At 43.9% G+C, this 17,766-nt stretch overlaps 1 protein-coding gene across 2 annotated transcripts in view; it reads left to right on the plus strand.

The window, feature by feature from the left end:
• Window positions 1-17,766, plus strand: part of IFT81 (intraflagellar transport 81) — an 872,384-nt gene that overhangs the window by 229,593 nt on the left and 625,025 nt on the right. For both annotated transcript variants that reach the window (XM_085633362.1, XM_085633363.1), the window contains exon 10: window positions 4,376-4,471. In XM_085633362.1, the coding sequence (XP_085489488.1) occupies window positions 4,376-4,471 (96 nt within the window). The remainder of the gene's footprint in view (window positions 1-4,375; window positions 4,472-17,766) is intronic.

Here is a 17,766-nt window from a genome sequence, read left to right on the forward strand (position 1 = left end):
TTGTGCTCCCAGCAGGTATAATTGTGGAATCATGTTCCTAAACTCCCTGCGCCTACGTGCACTCTCAATAGTCATATCTGAATAAATCATAAACGGGAGATCATCCTGAACTTAGAACTCCTTTTTTTATGTGGTTTTTGCCACTGCCAGTTTCTTGATTCTATAATCTGCACAATTCGTACGTGGATATTCGGCATGTGCTGGAAGGTGCGCTTGGATTCCATACACACGCACAGCAGTCAAACTTGAGAATGATTTGGAAAGACATGGTTTCCAATCAAGAACTCATCAAACTCAGTAGGTCCAGTGTTAACCTACTTTTCATCAGAAACCCCAGTAATTCTCAGGTTCCAGCATATAGATTGGTTTTCCAACTGCTCCAGTTTGACACACAGGGCCATGGTCTCTTTCTCGAACCTGGCAGTTTGCTTTCCAGTAATGATAATTTTGCCCTCACAAATGACCAGCCATCTGCTCGATGTCTTGTATTCTATTGTTATGGTGGACATCTTACTTTCTATCTTAGAGAGGAACTCTTTAATCTCTCTTGCCATCTCAACTTGTTGCTGTTTCATGACTGATTTTTGCAGTGATTTCTTTCAGCAGTGACATTGGATGACTTAGTGTCTCTGGTTCTGCGATATGAGAAGAGGAAGGCTCCCACCTGCTTTGTTAAGCTGATGTCCGAGACAGCGACTGTGACTCTCACCCCATAATACCTCTGCTGAAGTTTGTAATAAAGGCTGATCCTCATTTACAGTCTCTAAAGAAACTGCTGCCCTGAGTCAACATCTCCTTGAAAAACAAACGTCTTATAGTGAGTCTTCTGGTGGAAACACCTGAGTCCTGAGGGAAAGCAGTAACTGCAGCTGCATCCTTCCCAGATTGTTTCTCATTTATCGCCTGTTTAAAGTCATTGTTAGCCACTGTGTCGTGCAGTTGTTGGTGTGTCTGCAGTTATTGGAAAGGAGTGCTGTTCTGGGAGGAAAGGGATCATAGTTCCAGTTGAGCTGCATGAGAAGACATCTGGCTGACTGTTAATGGGGCTGATACTCTATCATCTAGCTTATGTAATGATCACTCAGCCGACCTGATGTTTCTATCTTGTATGCCTATCCCCGCATTAAGGGACAGGGCTTGTTTGGCCTTCTTACTTCCTGGGCACTAGCGGGATTTATGCCCGGGGTAGTTTTATGACCTCGTTGTTTATCCATTTTAGCTCCCCTGGCTTATTTTGCAGACATTTCCACTTCTTCTTGTTGGAAAAAGACAGACGAAGAATGCCTCCTCTTAAACAGAAGATCGTAGTGAGGGCTACAGCGAATCGCTGTTGAGGGGTGAGGAGAATGCTACTGATTCCAAAGTCTTGTATTCAAAAAATATTTTGAGGGACAAAGAGCAGTACAGATCCCGGCTGGGCTTCCCTCAACCAGCCCTATCCCAGTCAGCCAGACTAGTTTTGCGTTAATTTATCTTCCATCTGACTCTCTCTGTTATGTCTTACTCTAGTCTCCCTGCCGAACCCCCAATCTCCATCTCACCCACTTTGCTGGGATGGAGAAGTCCAGAGGGATCCAGGCACATTTATTTGTCTTCTCTGTCTCATCGCTGCCAACTTAGCATCCCTCGCCTTGTGTCATGGTGAGCAAGCCAGGTCCAAAGAAGGAACCTGACCTCGGTGTAGTCTCTCCGAATTGCTGCTCTCCGGGTCTACAAACTGTTAAGTCTTAAGTCTCTCCTTCAGTTGATTGTCGTTAGCTGCTCCAGATTACCTAAAGCAGTCTCACAGGCAGCCTCATGTTGCTGTGTTATGTTGCCGGTAATCAATGCCTAATGCAGCACCAAGACATTTTCTCGGAGGACGACGTCTTGGCAGGTTTGGCCATGCTGCAGGGCTTTGAGGCAGACACTGTCCCACATATACCAGAAGCTTGCTGTGACGCTACTCTGGAGGCTTTCGCATCACCACCCCCTGCCATGCAAGCAGAAATGTGTTTTCTATTTTTAGGCAGTAAGGTCATGAGCTATCTTAATTGGGTTTGAGTATGGCCCATACTCATTCAGGTCTATTGGCATGTACAGGGGGAATGACATTGCAGAAATAGGCAACAGCCTTAGTTGAGAGTGTGTGCACTCCCTCCCGAAGTGTGTGATGCCGTCCTGGCAGCCAGGTGTCCCTCAACTAAAACAGTATATGCCTGCAGATGGGGCAAATTTGTGGCTTGGTGTGTTGCAAAACAAGTTGACCCTCTGACTGCACCCATGTCTGAAGTTTTGTTGTTTGTGCTGTCACTAGCCCGGCACTGTCTTGCTTTAGGCACAGTTAAATGGTACCATTCGGCTTTCACTGTTTCTTTGCGGCTGCCGGATCAACGCTCCCTGTTCGAGTTACCCATTGTGACATGCTTCCTGAAAGGTTTACAACGCTTTTCTTCCCACACCTTTAATTATGCCCCATTGAAAACTTTATTCAGTTGTCACGTTTCTGATGTACTCAACCTTTGAGCCCATACACAGTTGTCCTCTTCGGTTGCTCACCATTAAAGCAGTCTTCCTTGTGGCTATTACATCTGCCAGGAGAGTTAGTGAGTTGTAAGTGCTCTCAGTCAGTGCTCTGTATACTACCTTCTTCATAGACACACTGGTCCTTAGAGCCTGTGCCTCCTTTCAACTGAAGGTTGTGACACCTTTGCACATTGAACAAAACCTCACCCTGCTGACTTTCTTTGCCCACCTCACCCTTCCAAAGAAGAGGAGAGACTCCACTGCCTGCATCCATAAAGTGTTAACATTCTACATTGATCGTGCTAAAGAAATCCGGTTAGGCGAGCAACTCAGTGGGATTTGGTGGAATAAAGAAAGGGAAAGCTGTGCAAAAGAGTACCATCTCTGGCCAAGGGGCAACCCCCTGAGGGTTTGCGGGCTCATTCCGGCAGGGCCAAGCCTGCGACCATGGCATTAGCTCATGGAGTCCCAGTCCTGGATATCTGTCAGACAACTATGTTGGCATCTATGCACATATTTGCCAAACTCTACGGTCTAGACATTCAGGTCAGAGGTGGTAGGCAATTCACTCGTTCGGTCCTCCAGGACTTTATAGTGTAAACAGTGTACAGGCCCACCTCCGGGGAGTTAATGCTTTAATATCTGTTCTAAGGTAAGACATCTGTGGCTAGAAGTCTCTATCAGATGAACAAGTTAGTTTCCTTCGGTAATGCCTTATCTAGTAGAGACTCTAGCCACAGATTCCTTACCGACCTTCCCATCCTACTCATTCTGTGAACAGTGGCTTCTAACTCAAGAGGTCCTTGAGGCACTTACTCTAGCAAACTGCTTTGAAACCTCAGTATGCCTCCGTGCTTCTGACTCAGAAACAATTGTCACGAAACTGAGATCAGTGCACTGGGGTGGCATCTATATAGGTAGTTTGTAGGAAGGTATCTAGAATTCTGTAAATGCTGTGATTCCAACAAATTTGATATATTTACTTGTTCAAATAAATGTATTTACTGACTGTTTAGCACAGGTTGCCACCTACATAAAACCTCCAGAATGCACACCTGTGCCGAGCATTACTTTCAACTGGGATCGTCTGGTAAATTGAGTAGAGCTTGGATCAACATACTTTAATATAGGGTGGATTTTCTTTGCTCTGTCCAACGACCCCTTCAATTATTTTATTTTTTTATCGTTGCTGGTGTACTCCTTCCTCAATTAAGAAAACATTAGGAGAAAATGACCTACCTTCCTTACCAACGTTTCGATGGATACTGTATTCCCAGTGCTGATGAATAATTCCCCTCTGCGCCACCTGTTTCCTTGAAATATTACTTGTCCTCTTCTGATCAGAAGCGTCTGTGGACTGGAGGTTCAGGTGTGCCAGTATCGGATATGCCCAACATGGGGGAACTTACGACTACTGCCCCTCGGTGCTCGAATGCCTGACTACCTATCTCTGGTGCGACATTATGCAGATGGAAACATTTCCATAGTGTGGATAATTAAAAGATGAAGACTACAATAAATCAAATCCATTGCTTCTCAAGGTAAGTAACATATTTCTAAGACCACGTTTTAAATAAATAAGGGAAATAAAAAAATTGTAGTGCAGTATTAACATTATTCAATGTTAATCATAACAGAGGGTTTTGTTTCAGTCAGGCTAATTCTCAAGTTTTGGGAACCAATGATTGAGCTGTTTAATAGAAGGCATGTAATTCATCATTGTTACCTTCTGTAGGCAAATATTTGCCATATCTTTTGTACATTTAGCTGTTGCTGAAATCCAACATGAAAAATTACAGAGAAATCAAACTGATTAGACAGGCAGAGTAGAAGTCGATTCGTTTTATCAGTGTTTCTCCTTTTATTCCAGATCCATGACATTAATGCAAACATCAATCAGCTAATTGAAAAGAGGATGATGAGAAGTGATCCCATGGATGATAAACTGTCGCTCTTCCGGCAACAGGTAGGACAGTGGAATATTAAACTGCTTTTCTGTTTGAAAATCAAATTAGAATACAATTATAAATGTCAAACTAGTATGATGCCCTTTCTTCAACATAACCTAAAATAATCTACTACATCATGTATTCTCCAAAGCCAGCATTTTGCAAATGGGCGAGGTGTGGAATTAATTATTGATTTGCAGTAATGAAAATACACCTGTTATGCAGAGTATCAATTTAAGGTTTGTAATCCTGTAAAAACCTCACAATTTTCTCTCCTGCTTTACAAATATTACCCTATCTCCTTCGGACATGCTTTTCAGCCCACAGCGTATTGTGGGCATATTTAAGTATGATAACATAGTCAAAATAGGTCACTGCCAGGAAAGCGAGTGGCTTCAGGGTGGTTGATTTCATATTATTATGCAGCCTCTGCTTTTGTAATGCTTTCATTATTTGAGTATTCGGATCATTCTTCCTATTGTTAAACTCTATTGAATCTCTAATCCAACTATAATCAAACGAACATTCTCCGGGGATTTGAAGATTTAAAGATTTGAAGGCTTGAAGACTAATGAGAGCAAATATTCTAACCCCAACACATAAAATATAGAGAAGAAATGAGGAGTCAGTTAGTTATAAACTTTTTTCGGTCAATATTGACCATAAAAGCAAATAAATACACCAGCATTAAAGAACATAAAAAACACCAGCATGAAACAAAGATAGATTCCATTACATATATACAAGCATTTCATAGTGTATAGCATCGGCTGCAGGTTCAAAACACTGTTATGATGGTAAAGGCACTATACAAACCGGGGTACTCCTTCAGCGTGAACCGGATAAAAAAAACTCAAGTATGGGTCCCCAATGTTATAAGAAAAAATCAGAGCCACCCCCTCGGCTATAAAATATTCATCATCAAAAGCCTTAAAAGGAATATAAGATCCTTGAAACATACTAAAATCAGACCACACAAATTTACAAAATCAGAACAATTCATCATACTTGTTACGGAGTAAGAATTCCGAAGACAAATGAATAAAATAAAACAAGATCCCAACCAATAAGTCTAACTTTCTGTTCGATATTAAAAAGACTTTGGAATTATCATATTTAAATTTAAAAAATCCGCTCATTTTTATAATTTTAAAAACATATGAATAGTCGGGTAGTCTTTAATGTTAATCTTCTCCAAGGGTATACTTCTTCCTGATCTTTACGTCCAGCGAATATAGCTAATCACTGAATAGGATGGATGGATTGTGTGTCTCAACGCTGTAGAAATTACAATCTTTCTTTATGGGATAAAAGACTTTGTGATCACAAGATTGAGCGCAGGAAATGTGATTTCTAGATACTATACAATTTGCTAAAAAGCATAAAATGGGTTGTTGATTGTTGTGAGGTTGAGTCACATGGACAGCAGGGCAAAGAAATCGAACAGGAATCCATTAATGGAAAGGCGACTTAAAAGTTCACTGTGCATAGTCTCAGGCATGTAAGATACAATCTGTATTCAGTGTATGTGATCCACAAAAAATATGGTTCCACCTGATTAGTAGTTGAGATTGGTATGTAACGGAGGACAGTGTCCATAGCTAGAGATCTTGCTATTCTGGCATCATTTTGGGACTTGTCAATAAGGTCTTTACTGGCCGCTTGTTGATAGCTTCAATACTGTGAGGTGAATTTAAAAGGTCAGGCTTACCAAGGTCCTGAATGGCTAGCTTATCATAGGCGAACAAGGGAATTGAAACCATATTTTCTAGCCTCATGCAATCATCCAGGACAAATCAGGAGAAACCAGTATCGGGTGAGGACCATCATTTTAGCCACAAGAGCAGGCGTGCTATCTTCACATGGTCCTCCAAATAGGGGACACCCAGTTCTATGTGTGCGATATAACTTGCTGTGGTTTTGGGAATGGCTAGGAACCTACACAGAAATGTGTTTTCTAGAGATTGCAAATTTTCCGGTTGACATGACCCCAGATTCCTGCATCATATGTCCCGACTGAGAGACATTTACTTTTATACAATGATATCAGTTCTTTAATTGGCTAATGGCCTAACTTCTTTGCAAATCCGAAAACTGTCCCACGTGCCCCTACAAACGTCTGTGCCCTTTGAGTAAGTAGTTGTCCCATTTTAGACTAGCACAAAATAGTATTCATAAATAGTTAAAGCTAGGGACCTTGTCTATTGGGATCCTCCCTATTAAGAAGTTTTGCGTGCAGGTATTTTTAGGGCAACAGATCATTATATAAGATTTCTGTTTATCTTTAAGTCGAGGTTGCTCATAAAATCATTTAAGAAATGTAGCAAAATCTGAAGGCCATTTGCCGTACTTGTGATTAAAACCGCATAGTCAATGTAAAGGAGGACAGGGACTGAACGTCTCCCAACTTTGGGTAAATCTTTTCCTTTTTTGGCAAGCACTGAGTCAAGGGCATTATTGTAAAATTAACATAATAAGGAAGCTAAAATGCATCCCTGCCTTACCCCTCGGTTTAACTGGACAGGGTGGGTACAGTCTCCATTTTGAACATAATGAACCTTGTTAGTTGTATCCCAATGCAGTTGTTTAAGAAGGTCTATCAGTGAGACTTCAATTCCTGCCATCTGCATCTAGTCCCAGAGCTTCCCCCTGTTCACCAAGTCAAAAGCACAAGAGAGGTCCATAAAAGCCATATGCAAAGAACCTCTCCTGGCTGTGACGTATTTGCCCATTACCAAAAGTAAGCTAAGGAATTGTTCGAATGTGCCCAGGCCTGGCCGGAATCCGTATTGCACATATGAAAAAAGGTATTTCCCTCGGCACAATCTTCCAACTTCTCAAGGATTACTGACCTCAGTATTTTAACAGATGCGTCCAATAAGGAAATAGCATAGTAGCAGGCCAGGAGATTTCTATCCCCTTTTTAAAAAAAACTGATACTGTTACAGACTCCATCCATGATTTGATTGGGCCTCCCTTAATTCCAGCATGGAATATATTCCTTAATAGGGGAGCCCAAAGGGTAGGGTTATGCCTGGATAGATCAAACAAAACTCTATTAGGGCCGGGCGCTATCCCAGCCCGACATCTTTGAATGGTTCTAATGTCAGTTACCTCAATGGAATCACTTAACTGGGTCTCTTGAGTTGAAGTTGAGTTGAAGAGTGGAGGATCTAAGATTATTGAATGAGCACAAGGCAAGTATTTTGGCTCAAAGATTTTCGAGAAATGAAGTTTCCATTCTTTCGCTGGGATATGACATTCCAGTCTGTATGGGGGTATTTGGGGAAAAAAGGGGTGAATTTCAGTTCCCCAAAATTCTCTGGTGTCCCTAAATTGCGAGGCCATTTCAAAATCTTCCCAATCCTTTGTTCTAAGTTCTGCTCTTCTCCTTTGTAAAGCTATTTTATAGTCTTATCTAGCTGTTCTAATGGCTGCTATGTTGGGTGATGACATATTAGTGGCCCGCTTTAGAGTTTTTAGGGCAGCAGTACTGGCAGAATGAAGCCATTTTTGGGCTGGTGGGTCTTTGGGTGATTTCTTTATGGTCAATATACATGATGCCGTATTATTTAGCACCGCTAAACTATCCAACACTTTGCCTGGCTCAGCCTTTACAGACACACAACATAATACCTCCTCGTAATTTCCTACAATAAGATCAGTAAAGAACTGCTTTCAGTCAGTGCTGTCCAACCTCATGCGGACTCTCTTATTTGGATGGTGATGTAGGAGAGGGCTACTCCCAGGTTTATTTTTCAATGGGGAGGAAAATAAAAAGCCAACTGTCACGGGATTGTGACTACTAAAATTGGTTATACAAATTTTTGAATTTACATTTTAGGCTGCAAGGGGATAATAGAATAAAATCTATTGTGCTTCCTCTGCCCCTCCCAGCGAAGGTTGGTGGATTGACTACACCCTCTCTTTGAAGATCAATTGAAAAACATAAATTGTGTGTCACAATAATCCAGTTTAAAGCTTCCCCATATGGAATGTGTGAGAAATGGGTAATATTGTCTCCCTGTCGGTCTGTTACCCCCACACAGACGTTCTCTGCTGAAAGGTCACCTGGCAATGTTATAATCTCCGAACCAAGAGAGGGGCGCATGATTACTTCTGCTTCAAGCAAGGTCAAAAATATAACAGCCCAACTCTTGTATTAGGTTAACCGGTTGTCCGGTACAAAAAAGTTGAAATAAAAATTGATTAGAACAACATTAGCATAGTAAGGCAAAGACAATTTTAAAATTTGGTAACATGGGCTGCACAACAGTTCCTCAACATTCATATTGCTACAGTGAAGGGAAACTAAAACCGCCAAACCCCCTTTCATCCTGCCTGACAGGGAAGGGTTGGCTGGTACACCTAAAGATTGAAAACCATCAATATGAAATATTTTCTTAGTCTCTGGGCAGCATACGATGTCAACGTTTTTGATAACTCATAGCCATTCATTGTTTAGCAGCTTCTGTCGGATCCCCGTAATGTTCCAGGAAAGCACTTTTAGTTGGGCCATCCTCTCTTCTGTTTCCTGGAGAGGCCCCAACCTAAATGATTCCATCCGATGATTAGTAGACTCGAATGCAGACAACAATAAATGCAGTGTAGATTGGTGACAGTTTAACGTGGGGGCCAGTCATTCAATATCTAACAATCCTGATAATGGCGTAAAGAACTTACTTGTAGACGTCGAGACCACTGGGCCGGGCCTGTACCTAGTAGAGTCAACCGCCCTTAAGGTAAATAGATGGTAAAGAAAGCCCAAGAGAAGAGCATATCCTACCCTGCTTGTTTTTTAAATGTTCTAAACTGTATGAAAGGGATCTCACTAAACGTGGGTCTTTGAAGTTGATTACGGCACAGCCTCACTTGGTGGCTTTTGGCGAAGGACCCAGCCATTCTACTCTACGAGCTATAATGATGTCATCAACTATATCTGTTGGCCATTCCGAGTTTTTTCTGCACCAATCAGCTACCTTGTATTTTAACCTTTGTCAGTCTTCTGGATCACCTTCATCCAGGGAGGGGACTCACGCCAAAATGATAACATGTGGGGTACACTCTAGGGGAAGATGTAAATGTCCCAGTTGGTGTCCATATTGGGGAACTTTGAACAGGGGGTGGTGACCACTTTCAAAAGATGGAAGGTTGGCAGATTCCTCAATATAGACTGTACTGGCCTGAAGGTGGCCACCAGCCTGCTCACAGGGAATTGGCTATGGCCTTGGGGGGGCGGGGTGCTGATCCTTGCAGGATGAAGACACAATACTGGGCTCCATCGGTGGCGCCACCGGGTGCTGCCTGGCTAGAGGGGAATTGATATTGTGTATCTCTGTTTCTATGGCATCCAGGTGATCGTAGATTGGCTCAAATGTGCCGATCACAGCCTTTATGAGGCTGTTGCACAGGTCCTTTACTGACTCAGGAGCCCCGCAACCACACTGCCCCACTGAGTGAGTGTGTTTGCGGTTGAAATTGAGCTGCCTCCAGCTCCACAGTAGGGGTATTATCTGATAGATCTGTGGCGTGTCCCCTTGGGCTCGGACAAGCGATAGTAGTTCTAGTAATGAGTGATGGTGGTTCCAAACTGGATCGAGATGCACAGGGTGGTGGTGATGAGGAGAGCGATAGGCGACATTCAGCCAGTTCAATTTCCTTGCTAGTTACAGGACCTCTCAGGGCTTGTGTTGGTGGCAGTCTTTTTGGGTACGTCCTGTGCTGTGGGAGTAGAGACCTCCCCTTCAAGCACCCCAACCAGTGCAGGTCACGAGCCCCTCCTTCTGCCTCTCTTGGCCTCTCAGGTCTTGTGGTAGTGGCAGTCCATTTGGTCGTGTCCCGTGCCATGGGAGACGAGACCTCCCTCTGAAGCACCTGACCGGTGAAGGTCACGAGCCCCTTCTTCCGCCTCTTAGGGCTTGTGGTAGTGGCAGTCCTTTTGGGCCCATCAGTACTGGCATGAGCACAGAGAGCTCTACACTAAAACATAAACACAAACCTAAAACCCAGAAAGAAATTCCCTTCGCCCATATGCCCACGCAAGCTGCTCCATGACCTATATATGAAACGTCATGGAACATCTGACCAATGCTAATTTCTTCATTCCTTTCCTCTGAATCAGACAGCATTAATCCAGTATTACTAAGGTATTGCCATGCTCAGTAAAAACTGAGAACGTGCTCATGCACCTCAAGGAACAAAATAGCTGAAGCAAGATTTGGAGTCGCCAGCCAACCACATTTAGTGTGAACATCATATACTACTGTGGCACAGCCACCGAGTCCCTGCTAGAGAAATCTCATAGCCAAAAATACAAGTTGGATCCTGAGGATATCCTTGTCCTGCCTTCTGAGCCTCCCATTAATGTCAAGGCACACTGGACCTTATACTCAACTGCAACTCTAGGATTTTAACAACAATACATTTGTCATAAAACGATCAGATGCTGGTATTTTCACATGCGCTGACCACACCACAGCTTTTTAAGATTCCTATCAGTAACTGCCAGTTGTAAAATACTTTTTTAGCAATTGAAATAAATTGTACTCCTTTTAAACTTTGTACTTGCCGCATTTTGCATTGCCAAGTCGCTTTCCAATCCACCGCAGCTGGTGCTGTTTGCGTGGAGAAAGCTTTGGCTCCTAGGCAGGTTAGCGTTTTAGCCTCATGCACACCTACGCCCTTAAAACCAATGCTGCGACGGACGCGCAGCGGGCGCGCCTATGGCAAGCCCATCTGAGCCCTTCCGCGTCCGAATGCGGCCAGAGGCCAGGACCCCTGGTGTAAAATTGGTTTACTCTAGGGAAGAACTCAGCATAATCAAGAGCACATCCCACATGCTGCCCCTTCTTGGATTCAGTTGCAGAGCAGAGCAGCTTTGGTCAGAAAATCTGCTAGCAGGTAGTAGGAATCCTCTGACGACCCATGTGCCGGCCCCGATGTCTAAAGACACAGGCTTAGAGGTACCCTCTAGCTTAAAGATTGCCCTGCTAAACACTCGGTCCCTTACAAACCACAGTTTAGATGTATTTATGCTGCTTCAGGAGAGGGAGTTTGACTTCCTCGCTTTATCAGAGACATGGTTAGAGGACATTTCAGGGTCAGATATAGTTCTATTGATGACCCGTTAAATAGCAATTAGGGCAGGTTCCTCTCCTGTTGTTTGGTTTCAGATATAGTGGCCTCCTGAGTACAGCGCCTTGACTTGTAATAGGTAGGGAAATAAAAGGGGAGGTGGAGTTGCCATTCATACACGCAGGATATTTGCCACTAAGAAAATAGTAGAGGAGAGTCTGGAGGGGTCTGAGGTTCTGGGGATAAAGCTGGGACTTATATCCTCATGTCTAATAGTGGTAGTGGTATACTGTCGTCCCCCCCCCCCCCCTCTCCCCCCCCCCCCCTCGGCTAACTCCGCAGTTCATTGATTTGTTTCATGAAGTTATGAGTGATCTGTGTTCTAGATATCAACATATCCTTGTTCTTGGGGATTTTAATTATCATTGGGATCGGACACCAAGACATTGCACGTCTAGCAGGTTTGATGAAGCCATGATCATGCTGGGGTAGCGCCAAATTGTGGGGCTCCCCACACATGAGAAGGGCCATACTTTGGTCCTTATCCGGACCACGTCATCAGCTATATTACATACTGACTGCAGACCATGTAGTTTGTCTGATCACTCCTTGGTTAGTCTTTTACACCCTGTAGACAGCCGCCCCAAACATCTATCCGTAGGATGGAGTGTGGTACGGGATTGGAATAAGATTGAAGACGCCAAACTGAGGGAAGTATTGAATCAGACAATACATCTTGGATCCCAGTCCGGGGACCCGGATTTGAAGTATGATGAACTCTTACATCAGCTGAGGCTAGTCTTTGATGAGGTAGCCCCTGCCCATAGGGAAAGAACAACGAATAATATGAAGGGGGCCCCATGGTACATGCAAGAACTGAGAGGGGAAAAACAAGCTCTCCATCAATGTGAGCGACTATGGAGGAAATCTTCCGATACTGAGTCGAAGAACGTTTACAAAGAAAAATTGGCCCTCTATAAGGCCTCAATTATCAGAACTAAATCTACATACTTTGATGCCAGGATCAGCGAGGCGACAGACACTCAGAAAGAGACTTTAAATTTACTTAGGGAGCTGAGTCGTTTGAAATAGCCAAGGACAGTCACCAGTCAGTCTAATTGCGACCAGATGCAGGATTTCTTTTTAACTAAGGTTGAAGATATTATTACAGATATAGGTAACACATGTATTACTCCCTGCTCCTGGTCAGTGGAGGACCCGCCTGACTTTTAGGGTACTGCTCTCTCTGTGTTCCCTTTGCTCGAACCACATGATTTGCTCACTTCATAGCTAAAGTAAAATTGGGGTCACCTGAGGATCCCTGCCCGCCGAAGTTGTTTAAAACCATCATTCCAGTGATTGAGGCTGAGGTGTTGTCCTTACTAAATTTGTCTTTGGCGACAGGAAGGGTACCAAAGACGTTTAAGGAAGCCTTGGTGATCCCGTTGCTGAAAAAGGCGGGGGCGGACACCAAGATCCTTAAAAACTTTAGACCCATTTCCACACTCCCCTTCCTGGCTAAAGTTCTTGAACAACACGTACTCAGAGTCCTCTCGTCTTTAGTTGAACAACATCTGATGCTACACACTCGGCAAGCCGGTTTCGGGGTGCACAACAGCACTGAGTTGGTGATGCTCTCAGTGCTGGATGACCTGCGGTTTGCAGCCGACTAAAAGACCCGCTCAGCTCTAATCCTATTGGACCTCTCAGCCGCATTTGACACGATGAACCACGTGCAGCTGTTAGCCCGTGTCCGGCGGCTGGGAGTTACTTGGATGGTCCTCCAATGGATTACCTCCTTTCTGGAGGATCGGTCCCAATGAGTCCATTGGGAGATTGTACATCTAGGCAGGGCATCCTACAATGCGGGGTCCCACAGAGCTCCGCGCTGTCACCTCTACTTTTTAGGTCTCGCCTGACCCAGCGCATGCGCTGGTCTGGCAAGACTTTTTGTGAGGGCTTACAAAAATGCTACCATGGCCGGCCTAGTGCTACAGTGCATGTGCGCAGGTCGCGCTTGATCGCGATCACTTTCGCGGCCGCATGGCCGCTTTGATGTTTGATCGCGATCACTTTCGCGGCTGCACCGTCGCTTTGATGTTCTCGGTGAGCCAATGCTTGTTTTGTTTGTGGCATATGCTCCCAATAAAAAAGTAACCATTACACCAGCTTGATAAAAGCCAGACATATTGGCTTTAGCAGTGCTTATTTTATCCATGTTTTGGGGGGGGGAAGATGGTCATTATTGCTATTTAAAGGACGACATTTTAATCGCAAAAGTTGTATGATCGTCCGTGTTATAGGGGCTTATAGAGTGCGATCAATCATGCCATGGTAGTTCTGTGCCGGGAGAATGGTAAATGCCAGGCAAAAACCTTACATACACACTTTTATGTGTCTTATGTGTTCCTAGGAGGGCAGGACAAAGCTCACAGGTTTATATCCCAGGGTCAATGTGCCATAAACAGTATTATGCCCGTACTGTCAAACGAAGGCATAAAAACATCCCCTTACCTTTGAACAAATAAGCCCAACACTGTCTTGCTTTAGAAAAAAACACCCGCTCCATTATCCTAATCTCTTCCTTTCTGCGTTTCTGGGCCAATCCGGTCTTCCTCCTTTTCTCTTTCGAGCCTATCAGTCCTTCGTTATCCCAGATCTATAAGCCCCCTGCCAAGCCTGCCCATACGTGGACCACGGCTACCCACTTCCTTGTTTCCCTCTGTTCCTTCTATCTTTTAAAAAATAGTCATTGAGCACTAATCTCAGTTTTTAAAAAAAAATAAAAATTGGATTTTTTTTTGCCCCATCTAACACTTACAACAATTTATTACTTAGAAAGACATTGTACCAACCCGTTCCATGTTGCCTCCAAAATGTACTCCCCTAACTCAGGTTTTTGGGTGTAGGTTGGCATAGGTGATCCTTTCCTTTGGTTCGCCTGCACAGAGCATCTGTGCGCGGAGATGCTCGATAAACACGGATGTGTCATGAACAGTACTTCTTAAAGCCCACACAGAGAGAAACATTCCTTCTCCACTGCCCTTTTGCCCTGTTTGAAAACACCCATGATATTCAGCAATTTCACAAGCACAGTAGTTTTTAGCTTGCCTTTCAAACAGTACAAAAGGAGAAACACAAACGTTTTGCATTTACACACTATTGTTTCTGGCCTCTTGGTTCGATTCAATCAACTTAAGTGAATCGGAACCAACCGTAACTCCCAGAATGCACAAGGTTATTCAAAGACAATCCAGGACTGAATTACTGCGGCCTTCTTGATACAGAGCTATCTGGGAACCATAAAAAAATGGCAAAGCTACTGCATAATGGTGGGCAAACGGCCATTACAAAGCCTGTACCAGTGGCACGAAATTATCTTATACATATTTCTAAATCAGACTACTTGAACTAGTGTGTAGCAGTTGTATAGCTCTTCAATTCCTGGCTGCACAACACCCAGGGAAATGTGCTGCATGGCTAAACACTTATAAGTTCCCAAAGGCGAGACCTATTGGCTGTGCCAATGCTTGTTAATATTTACCTTCAGCCTCTTGATAGATGCACTAGCCAAAACAGACTGTCAAGTGTTTAACTACGCTGACAACACCCAGTTAATTGTGCGAATTGCCAACTCTTCCGTCTCCCAGTGAAACGTCCAGAATATCCTCTGGTTCACTATGAACTGGATGACCTCCAATTCACTGAAGGTAAATCCAGATAAAACAGAAGTACTTTCTCTTACTTCAGGGGTCTCGCCCTGGTCCATTCTTTTTTGGCCTCAAGAGCTGGGCACCACCCCAACACCGGTGCCCGCAGTGAAGAGCCTGTGTATAAAGCTGGGCACTTGATTAACCCTAAATAGCCAGGTATCTGCTGTTGTGGGGAGCTGTATTGGTCTAATGCGGCAACTTCGGAAACTGGTGACCCTGCTGTCTTTTTCCACCATGTAGAAGGTTGTGACGGCACTAATCTTGTCACGCTCAGACTATGGCCACGCAGTCTACACTGGGCTTCCCGAAAAACTTCTGGGGAAGCTCCAAGTGGTTATGAATGATGCGGCAAGGTTGATTTAGATGTTGCCAAGAAGAACCCATGCCACCCCTCTGTTGCAGCAGTTACATTGGCTTCCCATCAAGCAAAGGGTTATATTTAAGGGGTTGTGCATTGCACATAAGTCTCAGTTTGGCGAGGCACCCCAATACATCAAAGATCACCTGAGGCCCTATGTGCCGGGATGCTCTCTTCGGTCATCAGAGTCCTGTCTGTTAGCCTGCCCACGCTTTAATAGAACAACTCTAGGGGGCCGGGCTTTTTCAGTCATCCCCCAGATCTGGAATAAATTACCTGACAGTATGCATAAGGAAGTCCGGTTATTACAATTCCGGAGGAGACTTAAAACCCTTCTGTTTACAGAGGCGTTTGGATAAGTTCACCCCGCTGTGTGTTGTGTATAGTTGCGCGAAAGGATTCTGGACCTCTGATTTATGTTATAGCCCTTAGAGACCTTCCGGTGATTGGCGCTCTATAAATATAATTAACATAACATAAAACATGCTGAGAGACAATGAGGACAACTAATTGCTGCATAAAGGAGTTTCCTGCAAAGGAGACAGAGCAAATTCATGGAGCCTTTTGCAGATAAGGTAAAACACTGAAAGGTCAAGGGATGTAGAAGGACGGTAATAAGTACCCGGAATATCCTATTAAAATATTCTTAATTGTAGACGTGCACACACTGAACTATAATTTATTGCATTAAAGGTTACTAGACCTGCCTTTCATGTCATGGCACCCCAATCCATTTGATTGATGGGTAGCCCTCCCTACATATCGTCATATGTGACACTGATCTATTGATTTTAAGTTTGTAATCCTTGAGGTCTTCCTACATAGAAAGCATCCATCAACCAGTAGTATTCTTTTCTTCCTAAGGGGTAAGCGGACCATTAAGCAAAGTCACTGAAGAATGATTAACAAACATAAGGAAGGAATGCCTAAAGCACCGAAAGGCGTCACCGCTACTGTGGTTGAGTAATATATTTCTTGCAGGTATGTGAATCAAAAGTGGAAGCTCTGAATCTGAGAATAAAATCAAATGGCCACTACGCTTAATTCAGGAGTCTTTCTTATTAATAATACTTTTGGAGCTGCAGACAGTTAACCCCAGACGCAAAGGAATCTGGCTTTTGATATCCGCCCGCCCCTGCAATTATATTGACAGCATATGTGAAGAACAACTTTCACCTTGATACAAAAAAATAATAATACTGATTATACCAAAGTGGGTGGGCTTAAAGGAATCACTTGTAGGAATGTCACCTGAATGTTAACCTAATTGTAACCGAGTATTCCCCAAAGGAAACAGCAATACTTCCACAGTTCCGCACCTCGGTGGTTACACAGGAATTGTGAACAGGTCTCCCTCCGTCCGTTCCTCCGCTCTCTTTTTCAGGAATCTATCGAAATTGTCAGCATTGTTGAATCGAGAAATCCGTCTTTGAGTAGCTCTTTCAGCCTCCGGTTCAGAGAGCAGGGGGTCCCACGTTCTAATCCTTCGGCACATTTGTGAAATGTTGGGGCTCCTGCCGAACACACGTCTTCTTCTCTGACATATTCTGGCACAATTCTAATTATGTGTATTCCCACATTATATTGCTGGTTACAATATTAAAGCATTTCAAAAGAAAGTTGGTGGCCGATTATATAGGTTCGAGGCATGTGAGCTGCTGAATTCATATCTGTGCATAGATCGCCGCCTAGTGTTGGGTCCGTATGTTTGCACGTTGTTGTCCTGGAAGAGTCTTCGAAGTATCCTTGGATAGGTGACTCCTCCCCTGGACTACAGTGCGCATGGGCATCCCCTCCATCCTCAGATTGTTTTTTTACGCCATTGGGTTCGGATGTGCTATCTTAGCTCAAGTTAGGAAAAAATTTTGTCGAGGCCAAAAGGCCTTCAGTTCGCGTCGGTACTGTTTATCGATCGGTTTTCGATACCACCTTGTTAGTTTACTAACTTTCAGGACCGACTTTTTTTTTTTCGCATTTACCTGTCCATCGACTACTTCGACGATGGAATCGAGGACGCCATTCAAGAGGTGTCCGGTGTGCAATGCGAAGTACCCCCACATCGACGTCCATCCGGTGTGCAACAAATGCCTTTTGCCGGACCACGACGAATCGACATGCATGGCCTGTGCCCGGTTCCGTTCCAAAAAGACTCTACGGAATCGACGAG

Source organism: Triturus cristatus, chromosome 11, assembly GCF_964204655.1.
Source record: "Triturus cristatus chromosome 11, aTriCri1.1, whole genome shotgun sequence".
Lineage (NCBI taxonomy): Eukaryota > Metazoa > Chordata > Amphibia > Caudata > Salamandridae > Triturus > Triturus cristatus.